We start from the raw sequence: 11,896 nt of genomic DNA on the forward strand, positions 1-11,896 counted from the left end.
TGCCAAAGATCGTACATGCCGTACATTGGAATGTACGGCGTGTACGATTGCGGTTGACCAGAAGTGCAAACTAAGATCGGGAGCATAGACCGATTCGCCATGCTACGCCCACTGCCTGCCACGACCAAGTCGCTCCTGACGCGGCTTTCGGCGCGCGCCTTGAGCGCCAAGCCCTTCCTCGACGTCACCCGGTCGCCCGACGCCTACCGCCCGGCCAAAGCCCGCGTCCACGACTGGAACGAGATCTACACCCACGACCGCGACCCGACCGAGCGCACGAACCAAGCGGCCCGCTGCATGGACTGCGGCACGCCGTTCTGCCAGTCGCGGTCGCTCTCGGGCTGCCCGGTCGCCAACTTGATTCCCGAGTGGAACGCCTTGGTTGTCCGCGACGAGTGGCGCGAAGCGTACTCGCGGCTGAGTGCGACCAACAACTTTCCCGAGTTTACAGGGCGCGTCTGCCCCGCGCCGTGCGAAGGCGCGTGCGTCCTCGGTGTCATTGACAACCCCGTCACGATCAAGAACGTCGAGCACGCGATCGTCGAGCGCGCGTGGGACGAAGGCTGGATCGTCCCGCGCGTGCCGGCGCAGCGCACGGGGCTCAAGGTCGGCATCGTGGGCTCGGGACCCGCGGGCCTCGCCGCCGCCGACCAGCTCAACCAGCTCGGCCACTCGGTCGTCGTCTTTGAGAAGGCCGACCGCATCGGCGGACTCCTCATGTACGGCATCCCCAACATGAAGGTAGCATCTTCTCAAAAGATCTCTCAACTCAAAACACACAACATGTAGCTCGACAAGTCGGACGTCGACCGCCGCGTCGACATGCTCGCGAAGGAAGGCATTGAGTTTCGCACGAGCGTCCACGTCGGCGACAACATTCAGAGTCTCATGGACGATGTATGTCCATTCTAGATCCCGTGGGCATCGACGTATACGCTGACGTGTAGATGGACGCGGTCGTTCTCGCGACGGGCTCGACGGTACCCCGCTTCCTCACGGTCGAAGGTGCCAACTTGGGCGGCGTACGTCCCTTCGTCAATTACGATATGAGTGACGTTAATGATGGCTGGCAGATTCACTTTGCGATGGAATTCCTGACGCGCAACCAGAAGCGGCTCCTCGCGACGAAAGAAGGCACGCTGAAGAGCAAGTGGCACAAGGACTACATCAGCGCGGAAGGCAAGCACGTTGTCGTGATTGGCGGCGGCGACACGGGCACCGACTGCAGTATGTCCAGAGTTGTACACTGGAATGCATCGAAGGACAATATTCTAGTTGCAACGTCACTGCGCCAGCAGTGCAAGAGCATCACGAACCTCGAGCACAACCCCAAGCCGCCGGCGACGCGGGCAGCCTCGAACCCGTGGCCGCAGTACCCGCGGGTGTACCACGCCGACTACGGCCACGAAGAAGCCGAGGAGGTGTTTGGGACGGACCCGCGCGCCTACAGCCGGACGACGCTGCGCTTCCGCGGCAACGCGTCCGGTCGAGTGACGCACGTGGTGACGGCTATGGCGACGCGCAATGCGGCGGGCGGCTTTGACACGGTGCCAGGGACCGAAGAGGAGCTGCCGTGCGACTTGGCGATCCTCGCCATGGGCTTTCTGCACCCGGACCAGGCGCTGCCGTCGACGCTGGACCTCGCGATTGATGGCCGCAAGAACATTGCCACCGACGGCCACTATGCCACGTCGATGCCAGGTCCCACTCTGGTCGTCAACGAAACGCGGTATCTGATCCGAATCTAGGTGTGTTCGCGGCTGGCGACTGCCGCCGAGGCCAGTCCCTCGTCGTCTGGGCGATCCACGAAGGCCGGCAGGTTGCGGACGCGGTGCAGCAGTACTTTAACAAGCTGGAGCTCCTCGCGCACCAGCACGACGCGCAGCAGGAGCAGCGCATGTAGACAGAAAGTGGTAAAAATCCAGAAAACAGGTGTTGAGAAATCCAGTGCCACATGGCGAGCCAGGTATCTTTACGGCTTGTTGGTGGCGCAGCCTTGGAGGTGGAGCGTGCGCACGTGGCCCTGGAGCGCCGCGACGCCTCGCGCATTCGCACAGAAGCGCAGGTCGAGCCACCGCACGCGCTGCAGCATGCTGACGTCGCGCACGCCCTGGCAGTCGCTCAAGTTCAAAATGGACACGCGGCCGAGCGCGCCGACGTCTGTGACCTACATTGACGTCACGCATCGATGCTGCTGCGTCAACACACCTGTTCACAGCCGCTGAGGTTCAACGAGTAGCACCCGCCGAGGCCCGAGACGTCGGCGATGCTTGCGCAATTGCGCAAACTGAGCGAGTGCACGGTGCCGAGGCCCGCGACGTCCGAGATGCCGTGGCAGTAGCTCAAATCCAAGTGCTCGACGCCGCCCAAGGCAGAGACGTCAATGACGCGCTGGCAACCCGCGAGCTTGAGCGTATGGACGTCGCCGAGAGGCGAGACGTCCTGAAGCGCGTCACAGAAACGCAAGTCGACGTCGCGGCAACGGCGCAGCGGTGCAACGTCCGTGACGCCTTTGCAGCAGCTCAAGTTGACCTTGCGGGCGTGCCGCAGCGGCGACAGGTCCTTCACACGAGGACAGCGGTACGCGTTGAGCACCTACTTGCAGGATATACAGTCCGCCCTTGGACCAAGACGACCGCACCTGGATGCAAGTTAGCGGACTCAGGTCCTCGAGGTGGCGGCAGAAGCTCATGTCGAGGTGCGTGACACTGGCCAAACCACGCAGCGATGTCACGCCGTGGCAGCGGCTAATGTTGAGCGTCGGGATCTGGCCAAGCGCCGAAATGTCCAAGATGCGCTTGCAGTTGGATATGTCCAGCGACTGGAGCGTCACCGAACGACCCAACGCCGCGACGTCGGTTAACGCGTCGCAGTTGCTCAGCGTCAAGTGGGTGACGCAAAGCAGCGCTGAGACGTCCGTGAGATGGCTGCCTACGCAAGGCGGTTGCATCTCTCTGTCCACGCAATCACCGTACAGGCAGAGAGGTTGAGGGTGTGGACATGGCCCAGCGCAGAGACGTCGGTGATGCCAGCGCAACCGCTCAAGTCCAAGCGCGCGACGCGCCCTGCAGCGAGCCATGCTATATGTGCTGCATCTTAGGTTGAGGTCATACCGAGGGCAGAGACGTCGACGACGTTGGGGCACTTGCGAAGATTGAGCTCGAAGCAGTCGCCGAGTGCCGAGACGTCCGACACGTCGAGCCCACTGCGAGGCAAGAATGCAGACCAGGTTGCGAGCAGCGGTGGGTACCTCAGGTGTAGCGTGTGCACGTGCGTGAGTGGCGAGACGTCGGTCACGAGCTTACAGCCGCTAAGGACAAGCGTGTGCACGTGGCCGAGACTCGAGACGTCACGGATGCGCGGGCAGTTGCGCAAGCTGAGTGTGTGCACCTTCTCGAGGGCGCTGACGTCGCTAGTCGAAAGCGGTGTCGTGTGTCATAGAGATATGCGCCCCTCGTTACCTCACGAGTTTGCACAGGTTGAGGCAGACCGACGTGGCGTGCGCCAGTGGTGCCACGTCACGGAGACTGTGGCAGTAGCTCAAGTCGACATGGGCCTAGGGCACATTATGTGCAGTCGACCGAGTCGACATGTTGCAGCCTACCACGCGCGCGAGCCAGTGGACGTCTCGGACGTCGTGGCAGTAGCTAAGATCGATGGACGGCAGCGTCTGCACGTGCTCGAGGCCGTGGATGCCCGCGCAGCCGCTGAGATTGACGTGCGAGAGCCGATGGATACCTCAAGTGCACGTCCCATGAGCAGCCGCAGCGCCAGTTCAGACTACCGTGGAAGAGCTGGACACCAACTGTGCCGCTGAGGTCGAGTGTGTGCAGCTGGTCGACGACGTCGTCAAGAGACTCGGCCAATACAGCGTTGAGACGCGTCATGCGTGCGCTCTGCGTGAGCGCGTTGCGCACCAGTCCGTCGATACGAGCCTCGATGTCGAGCTCTTCCTCTGGCGCCTGCGACACCGTTGATAGAATGTAGAGAGAGGAAGGAGGATTGGCATACCTCGGTACGGTGGAGGTTGTAGATCGACTCGTTGTACGGAGCTTGGAGGCGGATAAACGGCTTGAAGCACACGTGGCGCAAGTTCGGCCATTGCTGCAGCACCGCTGCGAGCTCGTCGACCGAGCCCGCGAGCTCGACGGGGTGGGCCAGCGTCACGTCGTCGTGCAATGTGCGACGCAACGCCTTGCTCAAGCTCGCGCAGGTGAGCACCTCGTGCAGCGCCAGACACGGCGCGAGGTAGGCCGCCCACACCAATGATGGCAGCGACTCGAGCATGGCCAAATGAATTGTCACGCCAGCGTGCCCGTGTGGGTGGTATAGACTCTGGTTACACGCGCCGTTGACAGCAATCCCGCTGAGGGGCAGCTGGTCGAGTCGGCGCAAGACCGCTCACGCGTCGGACGCACACACAAGAGCGTTAGCCACAGGCGAGCACGAGCTTCTTGATCGGTGCATGTCCCTTGACTCTGGTCGCTGCGTGCTGGTCGCTGCCTCTGCCACGTCAATTGTCAATCCCTCTATAATCACATGCGATTGGCGCGGAAACCTCTACAAGTGCATATTGCCATGCTCCGCTACACGACGGGCGACGTGCTCCTGCGGAAGGCCCACCGCGGCCAGCTCCAAGAGATCAAGTACCTCGTCCAAGAGGTGTACGTCGACGTCAACTACCGCGACGAGGTACGCCCGCCACGGACGACGATCGTCGGCAACCACTGCGTTAGACGGGCTGCACGGCGCTGCACATGGCGTCGGCGGCTGGCCAGCTCGACGTCGTCAAGTGGCTCCTCTCGTACCAGGGTATCCGCCCCAACCTCCTCGACCACGTACGTACCCTGCATGTCGTCTCTTCCTGCTCATCCTGCGCTCGTAGAACGCGCAAAGCGCCATCCATTACGCTGCCTTTTACGGCCATCTGCCCGTTGTACAAGTGCTCTTGGACCACTGCGTGCCATTGCACATCAAGGACAAGGTAGACGTTTCGCGCCTTCGGATGTGAGATTATGCGATGCCACGTAGACGGGGCGGCTACCGCACGTCGGCGCCGCGATCAACGGCCACGTCGACGTCGTCCGCTTCCTCCTGCAAGACTGCCCACTGCCGATCGAGCGCAACACGATTGACGAGGTCGGCGACGTCCGACTCGTAGCCTCACGCACGGCGCTGCGTAGTATGGCGCGACGAGTCTGCACTGGGCCGCGGCCCACGGTCGGCGCGACGTCGTCGAGTTCCTCCTCCACGTCGGCGTCGACGCCCACGTGACGAGCTACGTACGTCGTCGGATCGGTCCGTGCCCATCGTGATACGTCGGGCGCACTAGGACAATCGCACGGCGTACCAGTTGGCCAAGGACAAGGGGCAGGCCAAGTGCCAAAACGTCATCAAGCGCTGGTTCGAGGTCGCGCAGGTAGGCTCCGCCTCACCAACTCTACGCGAGGATGCGACGCAAGCGGTAGCGACTGCTGCAAGCCGCCGAGACGGGCAACGACGACGAGGTCAAGCGGGTCATCCACGACGTCGCTGGCGCCTATCCGCTTCGCTTTCTCAAAGACAAGGTAATGCTCCGCGTTGCCTGCGGCTTTTTCACGGTGCATAGAACGGGCGACACGCAATGCACTGGGCTGCAAGCGCGGGCCGCCTCCCGACCTTGCGCATCCTCGCGGAAAATTTCGATTCGTGGACCGACCTCGACAAGGTTCGTGCTTGCTCTATACGAGGATGGATGTGGCGTCAAGTTTGGGCGCAATGCGCTGCACTGGGCAGCGCTGGGTGGCCACGCCGAGTGCGCGCTCTGGCTCACGCAGCACTACACCGGCGAAGCCAAGGCGCTCATGGTGCCATCGCTTGTACGTTGTATCTTACAATAGGGCGCTGACGCGGCGATAGACGAACAAGACGCCGGCGCGCTGCGCCTTGGATGCGGGGCACACCGCACTCGCCGCGCAGCTGCAGGTAGTGGCACTTGCAACGACGACGATGCCTATGCGACGTGCGTAGGAGTGGGAAGACACGGCGCTCCATGCCGGGGATGTGGCGCCGCCATCGACGGCGACAACGACGACGGCCATCTAATCTCGTCGTCCTCGTGTGTCTCTGTGATGCGACCGTTGCTGTGGGTTCGAAATACCGTTGGCCCACATACCCTGTGAGAATGAATATCACTTTGATACTTATATATGGGGATGCGGCGCCGACATAAAAACACAGCGCTGTCGGACGGTTTTCCTGCCGCGTAAATTAATAAACCTCTCAGATATGATATGTCGAGGCAGAGCTAGTGGGCAGCCAGAGTCGGATCGTCACGACGGAGCATGATGGAGCGCTACACGACGGGCGACATCCTCATCCGGAAGGCCCACCGCGGCAAGCTGCAGGAGGTCGTGTACCTCGTCCAGGACATTGCGGTCGACGTCAACTACCGCAACATGGTACGTACCGGCGCAGCGCCGCCGGCTCATGCGCCCTAGAACGGGTGCACGCCGCTGCACGCCGCCGCAGCCTCAGGCCAGCTCGAAGTCGTGCAATGGCTCTTGCATGCGCCGCAGATCGACCCGTCGGTTGTCGACGATGTACGTGCGCCTTTGCGGAGAGATCGCGTCTCATGCCAAGGCGGTACACTAGGGCGACCAGACAGCGCTTCACTACGCCGCCTTCTACGGCCACCTTGAAGTCGTCCAGATCCTCGTCGAGCATGGTGTGCAGCTCGATGCCAAGGACAAGGTACGCCGACCTGCAATGCGATGCGAGTCGACTCACCTGACAGCGTAGTTTGGCCGACTGCCGCACATTGCGGCCGCGCTCAATGGCCACTTGGACGTCATCCGATACATCGTCGAGGACTGCGACGACCACATCGACATCAACGCGATCGACGAGGTCTGCTTCTTGCTTGGCGCTGGCATCTGACGGCGCCTTTAGTACGGAGGCACGTGCTTGCACTGGGCCGCGTCCAAAGGCCGAAAGGAGGTCGTCCAGTACCTCTGCATGGCCGGCATCGATATCCACGTCACGAGCTACGTACGTGGCTCCTTACCTCGTCGATCCTCAGCGTGCGTAGGACAACCGCACTGCGTACCAGCTAGCAAAAGACAAGTACAAGACCAAGTGCATGCAATTCCTCAAGGTACGAGACGTCCCAGGTAGACGAGTAGTGGTTCTCTTGCTTGGGAGACTTAAGTGGCGAGTAGCTCTTGATCCACGCCGCCGAGGAAGGCGACGATGACACGATCAAGCGCGTGATCAACGACGTCAACGGCGCGTACCCGCTGCGGCATCTCCGGGACAAGGTACCACCGAGTTGCGTGTCGCCAGAAAATCAACTCAATGATGATGTAGAACGGCAAGAACGCCATGCACTGGGCCGCGAGCACGGGCCACCTCTCGAGCTTGCGCCTCGTGGCAGAGAGTTTCGACGAGTGGACCGAAGTCGACAAGGTACTGGGTGGCTTCACGCTGGCTTCTGCATTTACTCTGTAGTTTGGGCGCAACGCTCTGCACTGGGCAGCGCTCAAGGGCCATAAGGACTGCGCGTTCTGGCTCATCAAGAACTTTCGCGACTCGACCCAGTGGAAGACGCTGACGCTGGTAGACGACCTCTGTAGTGTATTGGTTCACACGATTGGTTCTAGACGGACAAGACGCCATCGCGCTGTGCATTTGAAGGCGGCCATAGCGCCCTCGCCGCCCAGCTCCAGGTACTACCCCGTAGCCAAAGATGGTGTGCAGCATGCGCGGCGTAGGCGTGGGAGAAGGGCAACGCCGAGTACTTGGCCCCCGAGAAGCCCAAAACCCCAGTGCAGCAGAACCGAGGTATATTCGCCGCTCGAGTACAGCATGTGAGAACGCGGTAGATATCGGGTCGGTGCGCAACTGGCTGCAGCAGCTCGAGCTCGGTGAGTACACGGACAGCTTTGAGAGCGACGGCTTTGACACGCTGCGGGGCGTCGCGACGATGGACGAAGACGACTTGATTGAGATGAACGTCAAGAAGGGCCATCGACGGGGCATTCTGCAGCACATCCAAGAGCTCAAGAACCAATTGGCGGCCTACGACGAGCAGGCGGCGGCCAATGGCTTCGAGCCCGAAGCGCTCCCCACCCTGAGCATGCTTCCACAACTGCTCAAGACGCCCAGCGTAACACAGCTCAGCGCACTGCCGCCGGCCGTGTCGTCGTCGGACGACGCATGAGCCATGACGATCTCGCGTGATCTTATCCCCGAGTAGGCGTACCAGTAGATACTTAAACCCCGGTCCCAGGACAATTGACTGCATTTACATTTATATATCTATATTCTTGCCAGACGGGCCAACGGTCTAGTCCAATATACCACAATATATTGACACGATTAGCGCGTGGACTTGTCGGCGAATGGACTGCAGCCCGCCATGGCGCAGTAGTTTTCTGCAAACACCGTCACGTCCGTGCTACGTCCGCCTGAGTGTCAACGACGTGCACGCGAAGGCGCACCTGCCACGGCCGCGGTACCAGCGCTTGTTGGTCTCGGCGCGCCCGTTCTTCCATGCCTGGTCGTGGGCCCACCTGGGCGACCGAGGTTAGGGTAAGATACAAGCATGGCGATGCGATACCCAATCTTTTGGGCTTCGGTGCTGGGCACGTCCGACCGCTCTTGCGGGTTCTTGATGCCTTGGCGCACCTTGGTTTCTGCACATTCGTCCAACTGGGTGCTGCAGACATATATAATGGTACCTATCTCGTTGGGGGGCGCTGCGTTGGTGGCATGCGTCGCTGTGAAATCCGATGGCTGCATCGACGTGGGCTTGGGCGCGACGGAGCTCACTGTGGCAGTCGTCGCATGAGATGGAAGCCAATGCGATACATACGTGTTTTGGGGTTGAACTGAAACGCCGTCGACGGCCCCTCGGTGAGCAGCTCCTTCTTGAGGTGCTCGCGCCAGATCTGGTTGCGCGAGACTTCGTCCGTCTTGGCGACCGTTCGCTTGGCGTCGGCCATCTCAAAGTGGATTGCTCTGTAGAAGCGACCGGTATTATTGGCTTAATTTAGCACACCAATCGTGGCGCCAACGCGTCCCAGTCTTTTTTGAATACAACTTGTACCCTTTTCATGCCCCAGTGATTGTACATAACATTGAGAGCGGAGCTCCTGCACTCCGCTGCTTCAACTCGACTCGAATAATGTCGACCGAACAATGCATGTCCTTTTGCCACAACTGAATGTTCAAGCGGACGTAACACGAGCGAGTAACGAGCCGATACGCTCGCTCTAACGTGTTGTGTATGGCTTCAAAGCGCTGCCTCCGTCGAGTGCAGAGTTGAGGAAGTTTTGACAGGTGAGCGACTGCGCAGAGCTACTTGTGTTTGCTTCCAAGCGAGTTTCTGGGAGCAGCTTCACAGCTTGTAGTAAGTATCGATCGATCGCGCCACTCCACGGCAATTTGGATAGACCGCAGTAGCGTTGGTGCCTCTGACGTGGCACCATGTCGTTTGTGTATACCTCCGGTTTTATGCCGGCACGCACCCGTTGCTGCAGGGTACGGCGCCAAATTTGATGTACCCACAGTGTGCCAATGTGCCAGCAATTCGCGCAAGGAAGGGCCATCGGAAGGGCGGTCCTTGGAGTGCGCTAAGAGCTTCAAGCGCGTTGCCCGAGCATTATCCGTGTCTAGTACGCTGCCGCTGCTGTCGTAGAACGGTGCCAACGACGCGAGTGAGCGACTACGACTGTGCCGGCTACGGACCACCGTAGAAGCGGTGGTCGCATCAGATTCCGACGTGCAATGTCGCATACTCTACGATATTACACATGTCCATCCTGTATGGGAATTGAAAAACCCATTTTTCAAGGGGGACATTCCTATTTGTCCCACGTACTTGACATCGTACATCGACGCGGGAAAAACGATTTTGCCCAAAGACCCAGTTGAGTCGCATGAAATGCCCCAGGCCGGAGCAGCTTCTACGGCGCGGGAGTGAGTCACGCAGCATACAAGCGTGACGACTCGAAGCGTGGCCGGCGCCTCTCGACGTCATTTCCAAAGCGAAACCCTAACGACCATGGTGTCGTTCCCTTCCAACGTGCCTCTGCCGCCGCAGAAGTACCGCAAGCTTCTCGGCGCGCTCTCGGTCTTTGCCGTGGTTGGCGCGGTCATCGCCGTCGTCGCGTCCTCCAACCCGGACGCCGTCGCCACCAACAAGACGACGACGGGCATGGCCAACGCCAACGGCGGCGTCTGCTACGACATTTACCAGATCGACCAAATGCCGTCGCACTTTGCGACCATCAAGTCGCAGTTCTCGGCCGTGCGTATGTACCAGACGCACGTCGGGTCGTCGCCCAACCCGATCGGCGTCGCCGCCAAGGCGGGCCTCAAGCTCATGGCTGGCGTCTGGCTCCGGTCTGGCCAAGGCCAGATCGACAACGACATCCAGTCCATCATTTCGGGCGTCCAGGCGCACCCGGGCACCGTCATTGGCGTCACCGTCGGCAACGAAGACTTGAGCAATGGCTGGAGCGCGGGCCAGGTCGCGGCGCAGGTGTCGTACGTCAAGAGCAAGCTGCAGTCCGCGGGCGTCAACGTGCCCGTCGGATCGGTCCAGGTCGACGGCGACTTTCTGAACGCGCCGTCGCTCGCGGCCGTGTGCGACATTGTCGGTGTCAACATCTACCCGTTCTTTGGGGCGTCGCCCAACTCGGTGAGCAACCCGGTCTCGGACCTCAGCGCCCGCTGGAACAACGTCGTCAAGGCGTTTGGCGGCAAGGCCAAGCTCACGGAGACGGGGTGGCCCACCGCAGGTGGCAACAACGGCAACCACGTCTCCAACTACGACAACGCGCTGAGCTACTACCAGGCGTATGCGACGTGGTCCCAGAGCAATGGCGGCGGCGTTCCGTTCTACTTTCAGTTCCACGACGTGACGGTCAAGGGCGGCTTCGAAGGCCATTTTGGTCTCGCCGACTCGAACGGCAAGTGGAAGTTTAACATGCCATCGCCGACGTCGGCTCCTACACCGGCTCCGACGCCTGCACCGACGCCTGCACCGACGCCTGCACCAACCCCCGCGCCGACCCCTGCGCCGACGCCCGCCCCGACGCCCGCCCCGACGCCGGAGCCGACGCCGGAGCCCACGACGAGCGAGCCCACGAAGGAATCGACGCCGTCGCCGACGAACACAACGACGCCTACTCCCACGACTCTCGAACCTTCGCACAACACGACGCTTGGCAACGCCACGGAGCTCCACGACGGCGAGCCCACCCCGGTCTTCAGCGGATCGCAGGCCGGCGCGCTCAACGTCACGATCTCCGAGTCCGGTGTCCTTGAGAGCACGAACGTGCTCCCTAGCTCCAGCGACGAGACGGTGCCCGGTGCCGTGCCGGAAGCTGGTGCGGTCCCTGCGGCTGGCAGCGCCCCAGCGACGGCGACTGGGAAGGACTCGGGTGTCGAGGTCAGCAACCAGTCGTCGGGCAGCAGCGACGCGACGGTCGGTGTGACGGCCACCTTGTCGGCCGTCGGCGGTCTCGCGTGCGTGGCTGCTGTCGTGTTTGTCGTCTACCGCCGCAAGCAGGCGATGGAGGAGAAGGATGATCTCTTTACCCCCGCGACGGGCACGACGCGCCCGATCGAAGCCACGTTCCCCGTCAACACGTCGTCGCCCCGTCGCAACAGCGTCGCCGCCATGGAGGAGAACCGCCCGTCGGCGCTCGCGGTCCGTGAGTCGACGTCCGAGTGGTTGTAATTAGTATTAGTTCATTGCAACACCAACTAATCTCATTCCGTCGACGAGGTCGCATCGTCGCTTTCACTTTGCTTGGGTGATTGCATGACGTGGCAGCGCGAAACGCCACGTAAAAGTTCGTTTATCGAAGATTTGACAGTGCTTCGACGTGCACTCAAAAGTACAGAG

At 61.1% G+C, this 11,896-nt stretch overlaps 6 protein-coding genes across 6 annotated transcripts; 4 read left to right on the forward strand and 2 right to left on the reverse strand.

Moving 5' to 3' along the window:
• Window positions 1-99: 99 nt before the first annotated feature.
• Window positions 100-1,903, forward strand: SPRG_06782 (hypothetical protein; the record flags this gene model as incomplete). Its single annotated transcript, XM_012346252.1, has 6 exons — window positions 100-741; window positions 790-897; window positions 948-1,022; window positions 1,074-1,227; window positions 1,276-1,701; window positions 1,749-1,903. The coding sequence occupies 6 exons, from the start codon at window positions 100-102 to the stop codon at window positions 1,901-1,903; spliced, it is 1,560 nt and encodes a 519-aa protein (XP_012201642.1).
• Window positions 1,904-1,920: 17 nt separating this feature from the next.
• SPRG_06783 (hypothetical protein) lies at window positions 1,921-4,287 on the reverse strand (the record flags this gene model as incomplete). Its single annotated transcript, XM_012346253.1, has 10 exons — window positions 1,921-2,167; window positions 2,209-2,595; window positions 2,642-2,931; window positions 2,976-3,065; window positions 3,114-3,205; window positions 3,251-3,412; window positions 3,462-3,556; window positions 3,605-3,738; window positions 3,785-3,962; window positions 4,012-4,287. The coding sequence occupies 10 exons, from the start codon at window positions 4,285-4,287 to the stop codon at window positions 1,973-1,975; spliced, it is 1,899 nt and encodes a 632-aa protein (XP_012201643.1). The 3' UTR covers window positions 1,921-1,972.
• A 271-nt stretch (window positions 4,288-4,558) lies between these two features.
• On the forward strand, window positions 4,559-6,178 carry SPRG_06784 (hypothetical protein). Its single transcript, XM_012346254.1, has 11 exons — window positions 4,559-4,692; window positions 4,737-4,838; window positions 4,886-4,984; window positions 5,032-5,139; window positions 5,184-5,282; window positions 5,333-5,419; window positions 5,469-5,567; window positions 5,609-5,707; window positions 5,748-5,858; window positions 5,899-5,964; window positions 6,010-6,178. The coding sequence occupies exons 1-11, from the start codon at window positions 4,579-4,581 to the stop codon at window positions 6,082-6,084; spliced, it is 1,059 nt and encodes a 352-aa protein (XP_012201644.1). The 5' UTR covers window positions 4,559-4,578; the 3' UTR covers window positions 6,085-6,178.
• A 145-nt stretch (window positions 6,179-6,323) lies between these two features.
• SPRG_06785 (hypothetical protein) lies at window positions 6,324-8,200 on the forward strand (the record flags this gene model as incomplete). Its single annotated transcript, XM_012346255.1, has 12 exons — window positions 6,324-6,440; window positions 6,480-6,581; window positions 6,634-6,732; window positions 6,781-6,888; window positions 6,931-7,029; window positions 7,070-7,135; window positions 7,200-7,298; window positions 7,348-7,446; window positions 7,489-7,596; window positions 7,641-7,706; window positions 7,752-7,821; window positions 7,863-8,200. The coding sequence occupies 12 exons, from the start codon at window positions 6,324-6,326 to the stop codon at window positions 8,198-8,200; spliced, it is 1,371 nt and encodes a 456-aa protein (XP_012201645.1).
• A 158-nt stretch (window positions 8,201-8,358) lies between these two features.
• SPRG_06786 (hypothetical protein) lies at window positions 8,359-8,984 on the reverse strand (the record flags this gene model as incomplete). Its single annotated transcript, XM_012346256.1, has 5 exons — window positions 8,359-8,437; window positions 8,481-8,552; window positions 8,600-8,675; window positions 8,721-8,810; window positions 8,855-8,984. The coding sequence occupies 5 exons, from the start codon at window positions 8,982-8,984 to the stop codon at window positions 8,359-8,361; spliced, it is 447 nt and encodes a 148-aa protein (XP_012201646.1).
• A 985-nt stretch (window positions 8,985-9,969) lies between these two features.
• Window positions 9,970-11,789, forward strand: SPRG_06787 (hypothetical protein). The gene has a single exon (XM_012346257.1). It carries the CDS (start codon window positions 10,046-10,048, stop codon window positions 11,726-11,728), a length of 1,683 nt encoding a protein of 560 aa, XP_012201647.1. The 5' UTR covers window positions 9,970-10,045; the 3' UTR covers window positions 11,729-11,789.
• The last annotated feature ends 107 nt before the right edge of the window (window positions 11,790-11,896 follow it).

The sequence above is a fragment of the Saprolegnia parasitica genome, assembly GCF_000151545.1.
Source record: "Saprolegnia parasitica CBS 223.65 unplaced genomic scaffold supercont2.28, whole genome shotgun sequence".
NCBI classification, from domain to species: domain Eukaryota; phylum Oomycota; class Saprolegniomycetes; order Saprolegniales; family Saprolegniaceae; genus Saprolegnia; species Saprolegnia parasitica.